The sequence below is a fragment of the Rhinatrema bivittatum genome, chromosome 12 (genome assembly GCF_901001135.1).
Source record: "Rhinatrema bivittatum chromosome 12, aRhiBiv1.1, whole genome shotgun sequence".
Classification (NCBI taxonomy): domain Eukaryota; kingdom Metazoa; phylum Chordata; class Amphibia; order Gymnophiona; family Rhinatrematidae; genus Rhinatrema; species Rhinatrema bivittatum.
Genome location: NC_042626.1, coordinates 53605783 through 53625999, shown reverse-complemented (window position 1 = coordinate 53625999; position 20217 = coordinate 53605783). Strand labels below are relative to the sequence as shown.

At 45.5% G+C, this 20217-nt stretch overlaps 1 protein-coding gene and 1 long non-coding RNA gene across 5 annotated transcripts in view; one reads left to right on the top strand and one right to left on the bottom strand.

Annotated features, from left to right (window-relative positions):
• Positions 1-1454: 1454 nt before the first annotated feature.
• On the bottom strand, positions 1455-18200 carry TMEM106A (transmembrane protein 106A). 3 transcript variants are annotated; one of them, XM_029574165.1, is made up of 8 exons: positions 18069-18200; positions 16987-17209; positions 15774-15837; positions 14423-14582; positions 12748-12888; positions 11970-12013; positions 10702-10755; positions 1455-3257 (listed from the first exon to the last, which is right to left on the bottom strand). In XM_029574165.1, the coding sequence occupies exons 2-8, from the start codon at positions 17195-17197 to the stop codon at positions 3137-3139; spliced, it is 795 nt and encodes a 264-aa protein (XP_029430025.1). In that variant the 5' UTR covers positions 17198-17209; positions 18069-18200; the 3' UTR covers positions 1455-3136. The 3 variants fall into 3 exon arrangements, with proteins under 3 accessions (XP_029430025.1, XP_029430027.1, XP_029430026.1); XM_029574167.1 differs by having other exon boundaries at positions 18052-18177; XM_029574166.1 differs by having other exon boundaries at positions 18006-18138.
• Positions 18017-20217, top strand: part of LOC115074586 — a 68868-nt gene continuing 66667 nt past the window's right edge. Inside the window, exon 1 of one of the 2 annotated variants that reach the window (XR_003852285.1) lies at positions 18017-18153. This is a non-coding gene — a long non-coding RNA (uncharacterized LOC115074586). The remainder of the gene's footprint in view (positions 18154-20217) is intronic. The other variant, XR_003852286.1, reaches the window with a different exon arrangement.

The following is a 20217-nucleotide window of genomic DNA, read 5'->3' as shown; positions in this document are numbered from 1 at the left end:
GGCATATGGGCTTGCAGGTAGCACATCTAAACCCAGGCTTTTGAGGGGGAGGGGGGGAGATTTATTTCCACAGGAGAATAAATAGCTCATTGGTAACAAACTGGGTAGAACGCACAGGCGACCTCATTAATAGTACAAGGCACAGCAGCCACTTTATTCTAGGAACGTTAAGTACAGGCAGGGAGCTGCAGCACAAGGTTACAGATCTAATCATTATTTCAGCCAAAATAAAAAGTTATGGATTTATTAATACTAAAGCACACATGTGTACAGCCCAGTTATGGTCTTAAGTTTTATTCAGGGGCACCCTGGATCTTTCAGGTGGTGACAGGACCGTGGCTTTAAGAGCTGTTCAGAGAAGCAGCTCACATCTCTTACACCATGCAGTATGCTACTAGCGGTTTTCTACCAGAACATAACCCCAGGATTACCCACTTTGGGTGGAAGGCCTCAAAAGTAGACCGGGATTGCGATGAAGCAAAAACAAAAGCCCTAATGAGTGGCATAGAACCGATAAATGTGAACTGGTTGTTTACTCTGTCAAAGTATAAGAGATCAGCAGCCACCCACTGAACTTACTTGGTAACAGATTTCAGATAAACAGGAGAAAATATTTTTGTACTGAACACCTCATTAAACTCTGGACTTCATTGGTGGAGGATGGGATGAAACTAACTAGGTTTAAAAAAAGAAAAGAGAAGATAGAGCCAAGTTGCTGGAAGGGCTCAAAAAAACAAGAAGGAATGACTAAAAGGTGATGTTATTTCCATATTGGTGAAGATTCATAAAGAACCGTTATGCACCGGCTCGGAAGGAACTTAAATATATTGGCTGTGGCATGCACTCTTCATAAGATTGCTGACAATATATTTAAGTTCCTTCAGAGATGGTGCATAACTGTTCTTTATGAATCCTCACCAATGGAAACAACATCACCATCCGAGTCATAAGCACTATACAGTGATTAAAAGACCTTTCATTACTGGGTTGGAATCTGATGATTGCATAATTTTAATTGAGGCATTGGGAGGCTTTATGTGCATCTTGTTAAGGACAAATGAAATTACTTAGCCCCTGAAGCAGGCCTCAGATGGGCAAAACTCGGGCATCTATTGGGCAATTATTCAAAAATAAACTCCTATCAAGGACCACCTGCTCAACTGTTGTTTTTTCAAGTTCCTGGAAGAAAAGTTCATAAACCATTAAGGTAGACTTAGGGCAATCTACTCCTAGGCCTGGGCTAAGCAGCCAGGAATGTATCTGCCCCCTTGTGGTCCCTTCCAGAACTTATGAGCTGAATTGGAAACAGGATACTGGGCTTGAGGAACCTTTGGTCTGACCCCGTACAGCAAGGCTTATGTTCCTCCCATTCCAACATCCCACACTCCTCACTGAAAAGGGTATAGGGCGGGAAGGCTGTATGAGCTACTAAATAAACCAAAGCACACAGTAAGTGGATATAAGCCAAGATTTATAATTTACAAAGGCACTTAAGCCAGGCAATGTTTTCACAAAAGTGACTCATCAGTTGGGACCCTCTGCACAGCACTTCATTTTGTGTCCCTAAGAGGGAACAGAGCAAAGCAATCAAAGACCACACAACAGAGTAAAACTGGAAGAAAAAGAGAGGGTGCGTGAGTTACACACCAAGGAAAGTGCAAATATAATTAAGACAATTGGGCAACGAGAATGTTTTTACCCCAAAGCACAGGGGGTAGGGGCACTTAGCCTCACACAAATGCTACAAGTGTGATACGCTGGCTTTAGATGACACACCCCTCCTCTTTATCCATCCCCTTATGCACATCTGTTTCTATGCCTGTAGACAACAGAACTGCCCCAACACAGTGAAGAAGAGGAAAAAAAAAAAAAAAGCAATCACAGACCTGTTTCACATTGGCTTTTTTTGGATACCATTTCGCTCAGATGCACTTAGCATATTGTTGGCAAGGATCAACAGTGAGCTGCCTGCTCCCTGCCACCAAATTGTTTAAAATCTGACCAGGGAGGCCCCCCGCCACTGAAAAACCAAAAACTACAACTGTATATATAAGAAGAGGCCACCACTTTGCTTAAAATGTTGCATGGTAACGCATTAAAAAAAACAAACCCATTAAGGAGGCTGTAAAAAAAATGCAGAGAGCCAGGAATCAAACAGTTATTATGCTTTTTCTCCCCCCCCCCCCCAATTTTGGGGCAATGCTGTCCATGAACAATCCAGCAGATATGGAGGAAGCCATTTTGTCTGCCGGTGATATGACTTCACAGTGGAGGGAATTGGAAGTGCATATCTGCAACAAAATGGCTTCCTTCAAGTTAGCTGGAAGGAAGGGCTAGAAAAAAAAATACTGCAAATCATTTACTCAATACTACTGTGGTGCACTTCACTTCCAGAAGGGTCCAGGATTACAACTTTCCTATCTGACACTTCATGTGAGGACAAAATACAGAAAAAACAAAAACCATTAAGCCGATGCTCCCTTGTCTTACCTTTGTGTACAGTGACGTAGAGTTACTGCCAGACATTCCATTTAACTAAACACAACATTTTGGTTCACGCTCATCTTTCATAGCAGCTAACAAAGTTCTCCCATGTTCACAATTCCCCCAATACCAAATGGTGTTAAAAAAAAAAAAAAAGTACAAGATCCAAGGTAGCAGCCCCTCTTCGTAAGGGGGTGTCAGCTCTCAATGACCCCAGGACACGGGGGTGGCTCAGCTTTGCTTCACATTTCTGAACGATCCAGAATCAAAGGGCCCAAGAGTTGCTAAGTGACTCGGTCAGGGGAGGGCACACTTCAAGCTGGCATTTGAACATATGGTTCCTGGGCTTCGTCGTACATGTAGGTCTCCATTTCATATAGACAAAGGTACCGGTCTGCACCAGGTTTGGGTTGTGAAAGCTAGGGCTGGCTTAAAGGTTCCTGCCAGAAACCAGGGCCCTTGGCAGGTCTGGAGTCACCTTTTGTGCATATAAACCCACAACTCCACTGCCCAAACTCACCTCCTCCACCAAAAAACATGACTCATCAGCTAATAAAGTGAACAGATCAATTTCAGAAAAAAAAAGAGTCAGTATCAGACCGGCACACAATCCTCCAGATATTAAATCTGATGCCCCCTCCCCCGCCGGAGGTCAGGGCGGCAACTGGTGTAGAGAATGGGGAACCGTCGTGTTACTCCTGCAGTCCACGTACTGGTAGCCCTCAAAAGACAGCTGCTCCGAATGACCCAGGTATGAGCAGGTCAGCGTACCCCTGGAAGGAAAAAGAAAGAGAAATTGGTTCTTACCTGCTAGTTTTCGGTCCTTGAATACCCCAGATCAGTCCAGACTCCTGGGTTTTGCCTCCCTTCCAGCAGATGGCATCAGAGAAAGTTTTACAGACACTGGCATATAACAGAGTGCCACCTGCAGTCCCTCAGTATTGACCTGTACCCAAGCAGAGATTCATCTCATAACAATCCTAAATGAAAACAACCACCCAGAATGAGCAGGAGAAAAAAAAAAAAAAAAGCACGAAAACCCGCCTTGGAAAGAAAGAAAATCTTCTCTTTGCAACTCCAAACCAGGAGAACAAACCTGAAATCCTGAGCAGCTCTGCAGAAATACAAGCGGACTCTCCTCTACAACCTGGCTGGGACTCTGGTCTGATCCACGGTATTCCAGGAATGAAAATTAGCAGGTAAGAACCAAATTTCCCTTTCCTGTTCATACCCGGATCAGTCCAGACTCCTGGGATGTACCCAAGCTTCCCTAATTAGGGTGGGACTGAGAGATTCCTGCTCTAAGAACACTCTCACTGAAGTCCATTGCCTCTGGGGCCTGGCCATCCAAATGGTGAACGAGTGCAGTGACTTTCAAATAGCCACCTGACAAATTTCTTGCGGCAACATCTGCTGGGCCGAACCAAGTGAGCCCACCGGGATAAGACACCCCTTACATAAGCAGAGCTTATTGCCTCCTTCAACCCCCTGGCTATCATGGACTTTGAGGCCTTCTGCCCCTTCCATAGTACAAAGAGATGGTCAGACACCCTAAAGCTATTGGTGACCTTGAGGTAACACAACAAAGCTTGCTTCACATCCAGACATCTCGGAGCCCTAGTGTGCGGAGTTGATGCGTCCAAATCTGGGAAAGCCGGAAGCTCTTACGTCTGACTCAAATGGAACGCTGACACAACCTTCGGGAGAAAGGAGGGAACTATTCGCAAGGAGATCCTAGAATCTGAGATCTTATTAAAAAGGATCCCTACACAACAATGCCTGTAGCTCTGAAATTCTTCTGGCTAAAATTGCTACAGAAAAACCACCTTCAAAAGTGAGGTCCTTCACGGTTGCCCTCCTTAAGAGGCTCAAAAGGAGCTACATAATTCCTTTAGAACTAAGTTTAAAGCCCTCATGGAATTTTTTCCCCCACACTGGAGGACGCAGATGTTTTGCAACCCCCCCCGAAGGAAGCGGACCACATCCGGGTGAGCAGCCAAAAGACATTCCATGTATTTTTCCACGAAGACAGCCCAAGGCCGCAACCTGTACTTTGAGTAAAAAGGCCAAACCTTTCACCAAACCTTTCTGCAGAAAAGAGAAGATATGAGCTACCGAGGCCCGAGTAGGTCTTACTCCCTGATCCGTACACCAGGACTTAGACTCTCCAGATCCTCACATAGGAAATATAAGAACATAAGAAATTGCCATGCTGGGTCAGACCATCAAGCCCAGCATCCTGTTTCCAACAGAGGCCAAACCAGGCTCAAGAACCTGGCAATTACCCAAACACTAAGCAGATCCCATGCTACTGATGCAATTGATAGCAGTGGCTATTCCCTAAGTCAACTTGATTAATAGCAGTTAATGGACTTCTCCTCCAAGAACTTATCCAAACCTTTTTTGAATCCAGCTACACTAACCACATCCTCTGGCAACAAATTCCAGAGCTTTATTGTGCGTTGAGTGAAAAAGAATTTTCTCAGATTAGTCTTAAAATGTGTTACTTGCTAACTTCATGGAATGCCCCCTAGTCCTTCTATTATTCGAAAGTGTAAATAACCAATTCACAACTACTCATTCAAGACCTCTCATGATCGTAAAGACCTCTATCATATCCCCCCTCAGCAGTCTCTTCTCTAAGCTGAACAGCCCTAACCTCTTCAGCCTTTCCTCATAGGGGCGCTGTTCCATCCCCTTTATCATTTTGGTTGCTCTTCTCTGTACCTTCTCCATCGCAACTATATCTTTTTTGAGATGTGGCAACCAGAACTGTACACAGAATTCGAGGTGTGGTCTTTACCATGGAGCGATATAGAGGCATTATATTTTCCATTTTATTAACCACTCCCTTCCTAATAATTCTTAACATTGTTTGCTTTTTTGACTGCTGCAGCACACTGAGCCGAAGTGGAAGTCTTTCTAGCCTACAATAAAGTGGAAATGATATCCTCTCTCTCAAATGCCTCTTCTCAAAAGCCAGGCCATGAGACAAAAATGATCTGCCTGATCCGAAAATATTGGACCCTGCTGAAGAAGATTCGGCAAGTGAGCAAGCCGCAGCGGGACACTCTACAGCCAGGCTGATGAGGTCCACAAACCATGGCTGCCATGACCACTCTGGTGCTACCAGGATAATTTCTCCAGGATGACTTTCTATCCATCTTATTACTTTTCCCACCAGCAGCCACTGGGGAGGGGGGGGGGGGGGGGGAAAGACGGGGACGGACACAAAGATAAATCCCTCAGGGCCAAGTAGGATTAAGGCATCGACCCCTTCTGCTCAGTTATCTCTTCTGCGACTGAAGTGGGACGCCTTGGCATTCCTTGGAATCGCTTTCGAGCCCAGATGAGGGACACCCCACCTGTGTCACAGAAGAGTCATCGCTTCCTCAGACAACTCCTACTCTCTGGAATCCAGCTTCTGGCAACTGAGAAAATCTGCTTTAACATTGTCCATGCTGGCTACGTGAGACACTGCTAACAATGCTAGATGCTGGGCCACTGCCCAATTCCTGGTTACCTCGTTGGCTGATATAGGCCACAGTGGTTGTGTTGTCCAACAAGATGCATAATGGGCAACCGCTCAACAGAAGCAGAAAGGCAAGCAACGTGAAATGCACCACCCTCATCTCCAAACGAATGATACACCATGACACCTCTTCCTTGGACCACTGGCTCACCGCCCCTCAGCTAGAAAGACTGGCATCAGTGGTAACTGCCTCCTAGTCCAGAACCTCCAAGTCCACTCCACAACACAGATGATCCTGATCATGCCACCATGAAAGACTGGACCTGGCAGGCTCCTCGAGCAACAGTGGAAGATGAAACTGTTCCAACAAAGGATCCCAGCGGGAAAGAAGAGAGCTCTGCAGAGGTCTCATGTGCACAAAAGCCCAAGGACCCAGCTTTAATGTTGAGGCCATGGAGCCGAACACCTGAAGAAGTCCCAGACCCTGGACACCACCATATCCAAACAGCCTTTGCACCTGCTTTTGCAGCTTGATAATGCGACCCTTGGTAAGAAAAACCTTTCCCAACCTGGTGTCGAAGCGCAGTCCCAAAAACTCCAGAACCTGGGACGGGGTGAGCTGACTTTTTGCCAGATTCACTACCCAGTCTAGAGACCTCAACTGCTACAAGACTTTAGACACTGCTTGACCATATAGGGCTTCTGACTTCGCTCGAATGAACCAGGCGTCCAGATATGGATGAACTAAAATTCCCTTTTTCCTGAGCACTGCTGCCACGACCACCATCACCTTGGTAAACTTATTTGGAACCTTGCCAGACCAAAAGGCAGGGCACAAAACTGAAAATGCCTCCCGAGAATCATTTATTTAAAAGATTTTATATACTGTCATTTGTATTTACATCACGACTGTTTACAAAGAAAAAAGTTACATCAAAGATATAGATCAGAAGTATACGTCATGAACCACAGGAACTGTTGGTGATCTTGGCGGCTTGCTATGTGCAAATACGCCTCGATCAAGTCCAGCGAAGCCAGAAAATCTCCTTTGCGCACTGCTGCAATGACCAAATACAGAGTTTCCATGTGAAAACATGGAACCCTTGAGGGCCACATTCACCTTCTTCAAATCCAAAATTGGACAGAAGGACCTTTCCTTTTCTGGCACCATGAAATATATGGAATACCTCCTCATAGACACAGGAACTTTGACCTCTAGCTTTTGTAACCAATCTATGGTATCTTGGACCACCTTCCTCTTGCTGAGTGATGCGCAAAGGGAAACCATGAACAAGTCCCGTAGAGGACGAGAGAATTCTAACGCGTAACCGTGATCTTGGCCCACCTCGTAAAACAGAGTCAGATGCTCTCCAATAGAAGGAAGAGAGGACTGGACCTGCCTCACTTCACTGTGAAGAATTAACTCCACTAGAACCCAGGCCGAGACCTTCTCTTACTGGTTCCAGGATTTTTATTTGGACATTTTATATTCTGTCGTTCCATATAAAGATCACAATGGTTTATAAACATGGCATTGATACTGTAATCGGCATATAACATACAACAATCTGAGGAGATTGTTGTATGTTATATCTACCAGCCCAGACGCATTTTTTCACATGGGTGAGACGGATAATAATAACACTTGATAAGTTCCCACCTAAAGGTCCCTTCTATTCTATATAGGGGTATATTGTGGGAGCCAACAACCACAAACTGCCAAATATTAAATGTTCTGGCTATCTTGTAGAAATGTATATAGTTGTGTGGCCTGAGACTACTAACCACGAGTAGATAATTGTACAGTTTGACATCCTATTAGCCATGTAGAAATGTATATACTTAGATAATCTAATAAACCTGTATATATATTTGTACATACTGCCACATACTGTTCACAGACCCATTTGTTTTCCTGGGGTGAAGGGAGGGAACTCCAACCCATCAACACCTTTTTCCCCAGGTGGAGGCGCCACGAATGGAGGACCGGAGTCTGCCCCAGACCCAGGATTGCCTCACCAGGTAAGCGGTCAAGGGGGCATTACATAAATCGCCTGTTGTATCTAAACCGCTGCCCTCTCATTTGACTGTTGCCTGCCAGCTCCTTGTCTCTGGGCTCCTGCTGAGGGCCTACTCTGACGAAACCTTCTATTTGGTCATAAACGAGACCGCCCCGCAAAGGAACTCTAGTTTACTCTTGGCTTATCTTCTGAGAGCCTATGCCCTTTGGTCTCACAGAGACGCTTCACAAGCAACTCCCAAGTTCTCTCCAAGCAAAAGCTTTCCCTTGAAAGGTAATGCTCCTAAGCAAGACTTAGACCAAACATCCGCCGACCAGTACCTTAATCAAAAGGAGACGTCTGGCAGAGTCCACAGACATCATAATCCTCAAATAAGTTCTGATGAGGTCACCCAAGACATAAGTCACTGCTGCCTCCAGACAGTCTGCCTGCTTAGCCTCAGACAGCGGCCTCGTAGCCTGCAATTGCTGAACCCATAAAGCATGAAGCTAGGCATACGTGTTGCTGTGTGCAAAAGCACAGAAACCTCAAAATGTCTTCTTGAAATGAATTTCCAATTTCCTGTCCTACATATCCTTCAGCGCCGCTGAACCACTCTCAGGGATGGTGGTGTTCTTAGTGATCAGACACTGATGCTTCCACCTTTGGGAGCACCAGAAGCTCAAGCATGTCCTCGGGCAACGGATACAATTTTGTCATCTCCTGGCCTATCTTCAGGCTCATCTCTGGAGTGTCCCCACTCCCTGACCACCAGCTTTTTCACTGATTTGTAAAGACAATGTTTTCGTTGGGTCCCTCAGGCCATCCATGACCAGGTACACTCCTTCTTGATCACACTCTTCTTGAGGAACCTTGATCCCCAGCTCCTCCAGAACACGAGGAATAAAGGGTCAAAACTCCCCCTTAAGGAAGAGACGCACCACTTAAGGGATGTCCCCTTCAGCAACTGGCACCTGTTTAGCCCTCCATCTGGGTCCGGTACATCTGGGCTATTATTTGGAACAGCTGGATCAGGAGCAGCAGAGACCTGCATCCACTGAATCCTCAGTCTACATCCGGACTGCCAGAACATGCTCTCATCCTGAGCCCATCTAGGGATCTGATCCTTGGAGCTACTAGATCTTTTGCCAGGATGTGTTCCAAGGAGCCACTGAGCCCGGTCCGACTCCTTCCCAGCCTCTCTCGCTAAATATGCTCCTGTGTCTGCCTTGTGCTTAGGCTACCGCTGGCCCCGACCTGCACTCTCCACCAGAGAGGCAGCGGGAACAGAGCCCGGAGCGGGAAAGCTGCGCACCGCCTGAAAGAACAAAAAAAAAAAAACCAAACTGCTGTGCCGACAAAAAGGAGGCCTGGCCATGTGGCCAACAAGCCTTGCTGACCAAGAACTCCTGTCCCAGCAGCAATTGACCACTTCAAGCTCCACATACACTTCTCCGGCTGCTATCAAACTGCTGTTTCCTTCACTCTCCTCTTTTTTTTTTAAACTTTAATAAAAAGCCAAGAAGGAAAAAGACAAAAGGGTACACTGACAAAAGGGTACAGTGGCAGAAGAGCTGCAGGACTCCAATCGTTCGCAGGGGAGGGAGGGGGGGGGGGGGGGGGGGGGGGGGGAGACGGACGACTGGCCCCTCCAGATATACACCCCCGGTGGCGAAAAGACCGAGCCAGGCAAGGGTCCCCCAACCCCCTGCTCGTTCACCTCAGCAGCAGGAGGGATAGCACCTCTACCATCTGCTGGAGACAGAGATACTGCAGGTGGTACACCAGGTTATATGCCAGTTTCAGTGAAACACTCTCTCTGTCTCCATCTGCTGGAAGGGAGGCAAAACACAGGAGTCAGGGCTGATCCAAGTATGAACAGGAAAGGGGAGGGTGAAAGGAGGTTATTTTTATTAATATCGCCATTAAAAAAAAAACTAAAACATAACAACCTATTGATTTCACATCTGATCAAAGCATGGAGAGTTTGAGCAAAATATTAACACTCCCGTTTTACCGCACCTTTAAGCCCTAGTTCTACACTGTCTCATTTGGTTCAACTTTATCTTTATAAAAACTTCCTGGAATAGAAGTGAAGTCCCATTTCCTCTGGGATTTTGTACTTTTTTTTTTGGGGGGGGGGGGGGCAGAGGGAGAGGCAGGTGCACAGCAGACTGCTCAAACTAATTGAGGGAACATCTGCTCTCTCCACATTAAGGACACATGAATAAGAGAAAAACAACTGAAAGCACCGATGCATCAAGAAAAGCGTGAAAGTCACTTTCCCCCCACCCAACCTGGGTGACGTGAGCAGGGGGCTCAGGCGAACCATGGCTGGATAGAGCGCTGCCACACTCTGTGTGGAGCACCAGCACTTGGCGCAGGCCATCACCTGTCCCTTCGCGCCCCGGACCTAAAGAGTGGGTCCCCCAACTAGATACCTGGTGCCGCAGGAACAAAGGGAAAAAAAACCCCCCAACCTTAAAGTCTTTCCTCGCTCACACATCCGATCTGGTACAAGACGATAGCACGAGATATGCTCCGTCAGCCCGCTCCCTGCGATGCTGGAAGCCTTGCCATGGCACCAGCATTTTACAATAGCTGAAACGCTCTGCCACGGACCCCGGGTGGTGGGGGGGGGGGGGGGGGGGAATATCTGCCTACCACAAGCTTCTTTGAAGTATCAGGGAACAGTTTTGAGTGGAGCTCAGCAATTTCAACCATTAAAACACAAAAATCACTTACTGTATGTGCAACAGCACGTTGTGAACTTTGATTTTGGTCCAGGTGCAAATATTGCTGGGAGGGGAAAGAAAAAAAAAAATGGTTTTCATGTAGTAAATAAATCACCACAGCCTCCATTACAGTCCCCCGTCCCCCCCTCACTTCTTGTAGGCATCAGATCTCAAATTTTTTTTTTTTTTTTAAATGAAGAAAATAAGACAACTTACATGATTGCACAGAATACAAGTGAGCCTGCAGCTGCTATAACCACAGAAAGGTACACACATGCTTTTTTTTTTTTTTTTTAACAAAGATCATGGTGGGTGGGGAGAAGAATCAGAGGCTTGTACAATCAGTCCCTAACTTCCTGCATTGAAGTTTCTAGCAAAGGAACTGAGAAAGAAAAAGAAAAAGAGGACCAGCCCAGGAGGCAGAGCTGCTCTGTGGAAGAATCCCAGCGCAGATCCTTCTGCTCCCTGCTTGGTTGGCCAGGGATTTTGCTGCACTGGGGGTGTTCACAGCCCCAGGGTGGAACAAGAGGTATTGCTTAAGGGTGACACCTGGTGGCTGGACTTAGGGCCCATGATTTAAGGGTCCTGGAGGGAGCCCTGGAGCATGGCCCCAGGTCATCGCTGGAATGATGACCATGGGCTAAGACAGGGCCCAGTGGGATGGGATGGGAATAAATCCCCAGATAGTTGCAAATGATCCTAGCACTGGTTTAATTGAGCTGAAAAACTGCTGAGACAGACAGACTCTAGGTAGTGTGCTTTTTTATGCACATGATCATGAATTGCGAACTACAGAAGACTCACAAAAGTTCAAACTTCTGACTGTGACACTGGACAAGGACGCAGGTAAAGCCCTGTGCCTTTTTATTCAATTGTAAATTGTGGAAATATAAAACATCCAATCGATTTTTTGCCGCACCGGATGTCAGCACGTGTAGTGGGCATCAAAAAAATTGGTAGACAAACTTTCAAGCCTAGAGGTGGCCGCACGGCCTCCGATCATACTGCCGATTCCAGAAGAATCCAGTCTGGGTGAAAGTCAAGCCCAAAAGTTGATAGTACCTAAAATAAAAATAAAAAAAGGTGAACATGGGGGGTGGGGGAAGGAGCCACATGCCCAAGGTGGGACTGGAACTCTGATACAGGGAGATGGCGGCCTGTCCCGTGTCACACTCAGAGAGGGGGGGTGGGGGGGGGGGGGGAATCACGATACTTCAGAGGGGAGGAGATTAAACTGAATAAAGGCCAATGGGGGAACCCCCAACTCAAACTACTTACAATGTGCTGTTGTCCGTTATGGTGCTATTAACTGTATAATAAATCTAACAGAAAAAAAATATATATATTAGTAATAAGACTGATCACAAGACACGCACTTCCTGAAAGCACATTTAGCAAGCTCTGTGATCACAAGGGACAGAGAAGCCAAATGCGCCATGCAGGGTGGCATCAGTAAAAACAATAAATCCTCCATAATCACAAAAAAAAAAAAAAAAAGAGGAAGCGCAGGAGCTACGATCTGGCAAAGAGGATCACTCAGTGGGGGGGGGGCTTTGTTAATATTGCATCTTTGGACTTGCAATTCTTATTTTCCTTTAAAAAAAACAAACAAAAAAGAAACAAAATAAAAGCAAGAATTAGGAGGTGTGGGGGGGAGGGAAGGGAGAAAAAACCGCCAGCAATGTCTCATCCCATCCCCAATCATGTAGCAGGCTTCCCCCTCGGACCTCCCGATGGTCGCCGTGCCGCTGGCCTATCGCACAGGTGCCAGGACGGTAGGGTGGCGAGCCTATGCTCTCCCTACACCGAGGGCTGGGGTGGAGAAAACCTTCAGCCCCCATGAAGATGGTCAAAAACTCCACTCGCTGCAAGTGGTAACGTGCGTCTGCCAATGTGCAAAACAAACAAAAAAAACCCCACCCCTTTGGTGTTAGCGTTACAAGTAGGAGAACGTGTCATTTGCCACCCCCCCCAGCAGAGGGTCTGGGCATTACCAAGAGACTCAGAATTTTGAAAATGTAAATTTTTGCTCCCAGCCTCCAGGACTTGGATTTACCTGGCTATTGCCCAAGGGCCCAACGGTCGTCACATTGCTGGTGCTGGACTTGCCGATCACCACGGCCACCAGCAGCACTTCCACGTCGAGCCGCGTCACGCCAATCCCGTGGAAGTTTCGGTTCGATACATTCAGCACATTCTGGGAAAGAAAGAAAAATATGGGGGGAGAAAATCCTTCCATGAACAGAACAGAGAGAGAAGATACCCTTTGCTTCAAATGATTTCTCCCTATTAACTGCAGCATAACAGTAGTGAAACCCTTGGATTGGCTTTTCAACTGGGACAATGCCCATAAAAAACATAACAGGGTCATTCATCAAAATGCATTAGGGCCCTAACGCCTGCAATAACGCAGGTGTTATTTATTGCATTGAGAGCTAAGTATGCAAATTTCATAAATGTATTCAAGTGGGCGAAATAAATGGAAATGTGAAGTGCTAATGGCTGCATGTGACAGCACAAAGCATGCGTTATACATGCTATCGTGGGATAACACGCTGAAAATAGCTACACCTTTTTTCCTAGTGTTATGCCTGCGATAGCAACGTGTTGTGGCTGAAAGTGGATTTTTCGTAAATCCCGTTTCGGCTAGGGAGAGGGGAGAGAGAGCCTCTGGGGTGGCACACCTATTAGTCAACTATTTATACCACTGTAGGAGGGTCAACCAGTAACTCAAGGTGAGGTTTTGGTGGTGGGTCTAGGGTTTGGGGGCCAGTTTTACACACACACAGGAGGTACGAACAGCACAGTGAAGATTTGATATGATTTGGAGCGAAGAAAGGTACACAAAGAGGAGATTTGTACAATGTACTCTCACCCTAGCTTGACAGCATCTAAGTACAGAGTGCATCATGCTAGGGTGAGAGTACATTGTACAAATCTCCTCTTTGTGTACCTTTCTTCGCTCCAAATCATATCAAATCTTCACTGATGTATACTGTGCTCTTTGTATGTTTGATGTGATATAAATAGTTTACTAATATGAGATCCTTATAAAGAGGATCTCTTCCCTCCGCCCCCCGGGCAGCAATGCAGGGTGAGATGTGAAATAATGCAGCATGTGATAAATTTAACTTGCTTTGCAATAAAATAGCTGTGTGATGTAGTAACAGGAAAATTTCCCTAAACACGCCCTTTTTCCTTATTATGGGCGTTAGGCCTACAAAATTTATAGCAAAATGATGAATGTAGGTTATTATTATTTTTTTTTTTTATATATATACCGACATTCATCTCAATTGAGATATCACACCGGTTTACATTCAGGTACTGTAGGTATTTCTCTATACCCAGAGGGCTTACAATCTAAGTTTGTACCTGAGGTAATGGAGGATAAAGTGACTTGCCCAAGGTCACAAGGAGCGACAGCGGGACTCGAACCTTGGTCTCCTGGTTCATAGTCCACTGCTCTAACCACTAGGCTATTCCTCCTCCTTAGGTCTCCTAAGTCCTGTGGGGATAGGGAAATACCCTACAGAACCTCAATGTAATCCGCTTTGATGTATTTGTAAAGCGGAATTACAAATATTTAAATAAAAATAAATATCAGAGACAAACTCATGCCCAGGCCTTGTTAATCAGCAATTAAAGTGCCAGGCTAACCGTAAACAAAATATTCTCTTTTCCTAACACTTGACAGGGTAGGGGGACATAGACAAGAGCAGGTTTCTTACCGTCGTGCTAAGGTTGATGCTTGATGAGGCGGCAGCAAATGTCACCACAGAAGAGTTCAACCCCGCGTGGGTCACGACAATGGAACGGGGGAAGAGGAAGAAGATGGCCAGAAAGGAGATGAGCAGGCAGAGCACCACGGCGAGCGAGACATACTGCTTCCTGCGGGAGACCCAAGGAGGGAAAGCTTTGAGTTCTAGCACAGTCAAAACAAGACTACAGAGTTACAGCAAAGACTAATGATGCCTGGAAATCAGAGTTCCAACCCTATCATCACAAGTGGTCCGGGGTGGGAGGAGGGACTGGCTAGAATGGAAGATGACAAATCTTTCACCTCTGGGCTATCGGTTCATATCCAGCTCAGGTGTTTCACAGCACAAGCTAACACTAGGATTTGGCAGTCTCAGAGCAGCCAGGTACTGAACTGGCCCAGATAGCACAACTCCTCACACCTCTGGAGGTGGTCCCTCTAGGGCAGGGTTGCACTGCTCCTCCTGTTTGTGTAGCTTGCACAGCCCCTGGCTATACTATACCCATTCCATGGTGGAAGTGTCTGTGTGATGCTTGCTCCACCACTGCTCTGCTCTGTGGTAGGGCATAGCATGTGAGTTTAGTCTACAAGCTTGTGCTGTACCCGGTCTTCAGTTCCCAGCTCTTTTCACAAGCATGAAAATTCATTCTAATATTAAAAAAAAAAAAAAAAGTTATCTTTCAAATCTTCAATTTAAAAAAAAAAAAAAAGCAGCAAACTGATCATATCAGCAGCTACGAGGCTGGTGAATAGCAGTCCTGCAAGTCTTGTAAAAATGTGCAGTAGATTTGAGAAGATTCAAGGTCTTGCACTGTGTAGGGGTGCTTATTCTCTGGTAACGTAGCAGAAACTGATGTGGTAGAACTTCAAGGTCTACAGCAGGATTTAGCAATATCTGTTAATATGTATGGGTCTTAGGTGGGTAAAAGTAGTGATATAATCTCTTTTTAAAGTTTGTAATGGTAATTGTTGTGGATCTTTAATTTAATATAAAATAAACAGTTTAAACAAAGATCAGTTCATTAAAAAAGATGCTTGGGAAGGGGGCGGGGAGAAGATGGGAGTGTTAGCAAAGCTACAGATTAGTGACCCTCTAACTTCAGGTGAGACTGCAGAAGTCTTACCACCCTCCCCATGTGCTTTTGATCAGGGCGCTGGCTCCATCCACCTCTTTCACAGCCCATGCTCGCTTATTCAGTACTAAGGCAGCTTGCACAGAGATTACACAATAGGCAAAACTAGATACATGAGGTGGAGGCACCACGGCCAGCATAGGCCACTGGGAACAGCCACTGGTTACATTAGAAACCAAAATATTTTACGTTCGTCGGGGCTGTAGTCTCTGGTCGCTATATGGGATCAAAGCCACAAGTTCTTTTCTCTGTTCTAAAAGAAAAAAAAAACACAAAACAGAAAAAGCAAATTGTACACACTTACAGAGCAAGACTGATAAAAAGGCAGCTCTAAACGGTCTTATCGCTTTCCCCTTCTAAAAAACAAAAACATTCTTAGGTCTCCTATCCCTTCTGTCCTAAAGGATTTAACATTTTATTTCTACTACAACTTTTTTGGAATAAAAAAACATGAAGCCAGGTCAGACGTGCCAAATAGAATTTAAGTTTCATACATGATAAACCTTACACAAGAACTCTTGCATTAAGATAACGTTTTAAAAGATGTGTAAATTTAAAATAAAAAGCCAGTTCTCTCCAGGGTCAGTACAGCTGCTAAGTCTGCCAGCTCTGCCTAACTCGGCATTAGCTTTTGCTATGACTTACTGCTAGAGCTGGCCCAAGGGCCCTGGTGTATGCTGCCATGCCAGAGACTCCGATCTCAATTCGGAGTCTCTGGCCCAATTCGGATTCCGGATTCCGCAAATCCTTGGTCTCACAATTCCAAATCTTTAAATATTTGAGCATGCTACACCAATACCTCTTAAGCCAGATGTAACCTCAGTTTTTGAAGTCTTCACTCCTAAAGAAATAACTGCCAGTTCTTATTTACTTAACCCTATTCTGAAGACGTAAACTTTTCATGAAGACTGTAATCTGTAAGCATCTGTATTTACTATTTATTTTATTATTTAGCTATTAACATTGTTCTGTTACCACTTGGTACTATTTCTCTCCTTTACCTCAAACTCTAAGTTCCTACTAAGTTAGCCATGTTATTTATACCCAATCGTTGGATGTAATTGTTTGTTTAATTGTTCAATCTGTTTGATGTAATTTTCTGATCCTTGTTCCGTATAAACCGAAGTGGTATGTACTAGTGCATGAACTCCGGTATATAAAAGCCTTTAAATAAATAAATAAAAAAATAAAAGTCCCACACCCGGCTGTGCCTCACTGGGGCAGCAATCAGAGCGCTGAAAAGGGAGAGCATCCCCGCTGGCATGCAAGAGCAACACCTACAGGCCAGACTCGGGTATGGGCAGATTCTAGCAGGAGCCGAGGCCTGTGGTCCATTGCTTATGCCAATAATTGGAACAAGGCAGCACAGAGGTGAGAAATAAAATAAGTTTCAAGGCCATACCCTTGGGAATCCTTCCAGTGCCATGGCAGGTCGGGCAGGCAATACTCCCGCGGCTTTTAATCTCCACATAGGGCAAGTAGCCAACATCATTTGCATTGATGCTGACGTACGGGACAATCTTGTCCTCTTCTGGCGTGTCCTGAGCCAAAATTGGCTCCTTCTCCTGGTCCTCGTGGGCAGCAGAACTCAGCTTGGAAGTTATTTTTCCCATGTTGTCATTTCTCTGTAGCAAAAAATAAAAAGTATCAAGACCAAAGACAGTAAATCATGCACAATATTATAAAATCTGATCCTTCGCAATTTCAGATTTTCCCAGTCTACTCACACTTCCCTCTGCTACTTTTGGTTGGGGCTCCAAAGCTAGTTTATCTCTGGCCTTTACCCTCCCACCCCCAGCATTCTGCTGGAGCCTCTGACATATTTCTGTTAGGTATTTGTGGTAATTCCTGACACCAGTGAGTTTGCTTTTATAATACCTTCCATGTGTCCTACTGCTCTGAGGGATCCAGTTGAAAACAAGGCCCTAAGGTCAATCTGACTTTCCTTTCACCAACACATGAAAAACGGGGGGAAAAAAAATATATATCAGAGGCACTTACAAATCAACCACCCACCCAAAAAGAAAAGTCCTAAAGCATGGATAATCTTTCTTAGAATCAATTTTTCCTTCAACACTTAGCAGCAGCAGTAGCATGACCCCCCTTCAGAACCTGCGCAAAGCTTCTCCAGGCCTCAAACAAGAAAAATCTAAAAATCACCCAGAGTATGACATCTCTCAATTATTAACAAAACGCCACGGCCCTGTGAGCAAACAGCTTTTGCTGCGCAGCTGGGCCGGTCTTCTAATCTACTAGCAGAGGAAAGATTACAGCGGCCAGTTTCCTCTTTGTTAATAGAGCAAGCGCTTGCTCCAACCACAGACAAACTGCAGAGATCGGTACCACACAACTTTCAGGCTCACCCGATTTTCCCTACCCTCTGCACCCCAGGACCGATTTAAAACAAAAATCCCTTCCTACCCATCCTGCCTGAGCAGCTGAGAGAGGGCTGGAAAGAGACTCTAACCACGAGGATCGGCTCACCGGATCAGAGCCGCGGCAGCTGCTACTGCTTCCTTGCTGTCGGCGGAGGACCTGCAACAAGGACCCAGGAAAAGCCTCTGCACAGGTACGGGTACTGCGATTGGAGGGGGGTGGGGAATTTGTCTCCCGGCGCTGCCTGGGGGAAGTGAAAGTCTCAGTTCATGCTTTTCTCTCTCTCACCGCCCTCCCTGAGTAGCTGCAGCTGCAGGAGCCCGGAACTGCTCGGCCACGCCCCTGGGAGAGAACAACAGGGAGGCGGGGCGCGGGGGGGAGGGGTTAACGGGCGGGCATGCCAGGTTTGCTCCGCCCTCTAATCCGTTTCAAGAAACTTTCTTGGCCTAGCAATGTTTACACCTGATATCCAAGCAGGTACATCAAGTGGTACAAGAACCGTGCTAGAAAGTGCAGAAGAGAAATAATCCGTGACGGATTTAAGATTTTGCTGCCCACAGGCACTGATGCTGTTTGCCCCCTTCCAGGCTAATGTCAGATAGGGAGGAGATCTAAGGCACAGTCCCCACAGTTTTATGTGGCAGCTCAGGAGTAGCTTTCTGTGGCGAAAATATGAAAATTCTCATACCTGGGAACTTTTTATGTTGAATCATCCCAAGATTTTCGGCAATTAGCAAGGGTGCAGATCTGGGCAGAATGCACCTAAACTTCTTCCTCTTTTGTACACACACACACACACATGTTCAGTCCCTACACTCTCACACATACATACATGCTCATTCTCATGCTCACACACTCATCCATTCACACATACATGCCCACTCACACGCTGTCTCAAACACACACGTCCACTGATGTATCTGGTTCCAGGGAAACAGCTCTGAGGAGTAGATGGTAGTAGTACTCACAGATGGTTTCTGTAGCGAATTCTTCCAAGTAGAAGAGGAGATGGACACAGGCAGCGGGTCAGGGAACATGGGCCCTCGAGGAGCGAGTACCGGTTCCTCATAGCGACCTGAAAGAAGCAGAGAGGCCCCCGAGAAGCGGGTACCCCGTTAGCAGAAAAGAGTCCAATAGAAGTTGGAGGCAGAATAGCTGGGTATGGAGAAGGAGGACTCAGTAAAAACTACTACCCCGAGAAATGATATGGAGCCCGCAAGTACTGCGGGTAAACTGTTCATTTCGGAGAGCCTGGTTATTCTAGGCTCCAAGGATATGGAGACCGAGGAACATCAGCAGAGTGGAGGAGAAGGGGCCCCTGATGGCACAGGGAGAAGCGAAACTGAGGTACATATTTTTTGTAATTTACCGCTGGTTAAACCTCCAGTAATAACTCTGGACACTATATGGACAGTATTATTATCAATGGATAGCTCTATAAAAGCCCTGACGGGCATGCTGAAAGACAATTTACAAAATACTAAGAAGCTAGATTCCAAGATATTGGTATTAGAAAATACAGTGAAAGAGATTCAACAAAAAGTAGAAAAAACTGAAGAAGTGCAGCATAATTTAATTAAATCGGATATAATTTGTTCAAATAGAATGGAGAGATTGGAGAATGAACAAAGGAGAGCCAACTTGAGAATAATTAATTTTCCTAGGATGAGAGCAGTATCCCCATGTGATATGTTTAAAAGTTACTTAAAGGACATCTTGAATTTTCCTGAAGAGGGGATACCTGCCATCTCTAAGATATATTATATTCCCGGATCTAAAGAAAGGAAGGAAGAACAATCACCACAACAAAAGGGAAGACAAGAAGTATCAGCGTTGAATATCTCTGCTTTGCTGGATTTGACTTTAGACACAGTTATTGATACTAGGGAGACTTTAGTAGTTTCCTTTGTGTTTATAGCAGAGAGAGATACAGTATTAAAATTCTTCCTGCGCAATCAAGAGCGTGGGTTTCATGGACATAGAGTCTGGATATATCCGGATGTAACTAAGGCTACCCAGGAAAAAAGGAGAACATTTCTTCAAATGAGGTCTGAAGTTATATCTAGAGAGGCAAAATTAATTTTATGTTTTCCCTGTAAATGTATAGTGATTTATCAAGGCTCCAGATGTATCTTTTTTTGAACCAGCACAATTAAGAGTATACTTAGATTCGCATTCCTGAAAGGAACATCAGGGATTCGGAATTAGAGGGTTAATCATGGGGCACACTCTATGCGGTTAATGTATCATAAATGAA

What these genes read in the sequence shown, in the direction of transcription:
- TMEM106A (XM_029574165.1), bottom strand. Translation starts at nt 17,197, where the DNA reads ATGGGAAAAATAACTTCCAAGCTGAGTTCTGCTGCCCACGAGGACCAG. An exon ending in ATAACGGACAACAGCACATT is followed by an intron (nt 10,756 to 11,969) that starts GTAAGTAGTTTG and finishes TTCCCCTCCCAG; the next exon opens with CAATATTTGCACCTGGACCA. An exon ending in AACGTGCTGTTGCACATACA is followed by an intron (nt 3,258 to 10,701) that starts GTAAGTGATTTT and finishes TTTTCCTTCCAG; the next exon opens with GGGTACGCTGACCTGCTCAT.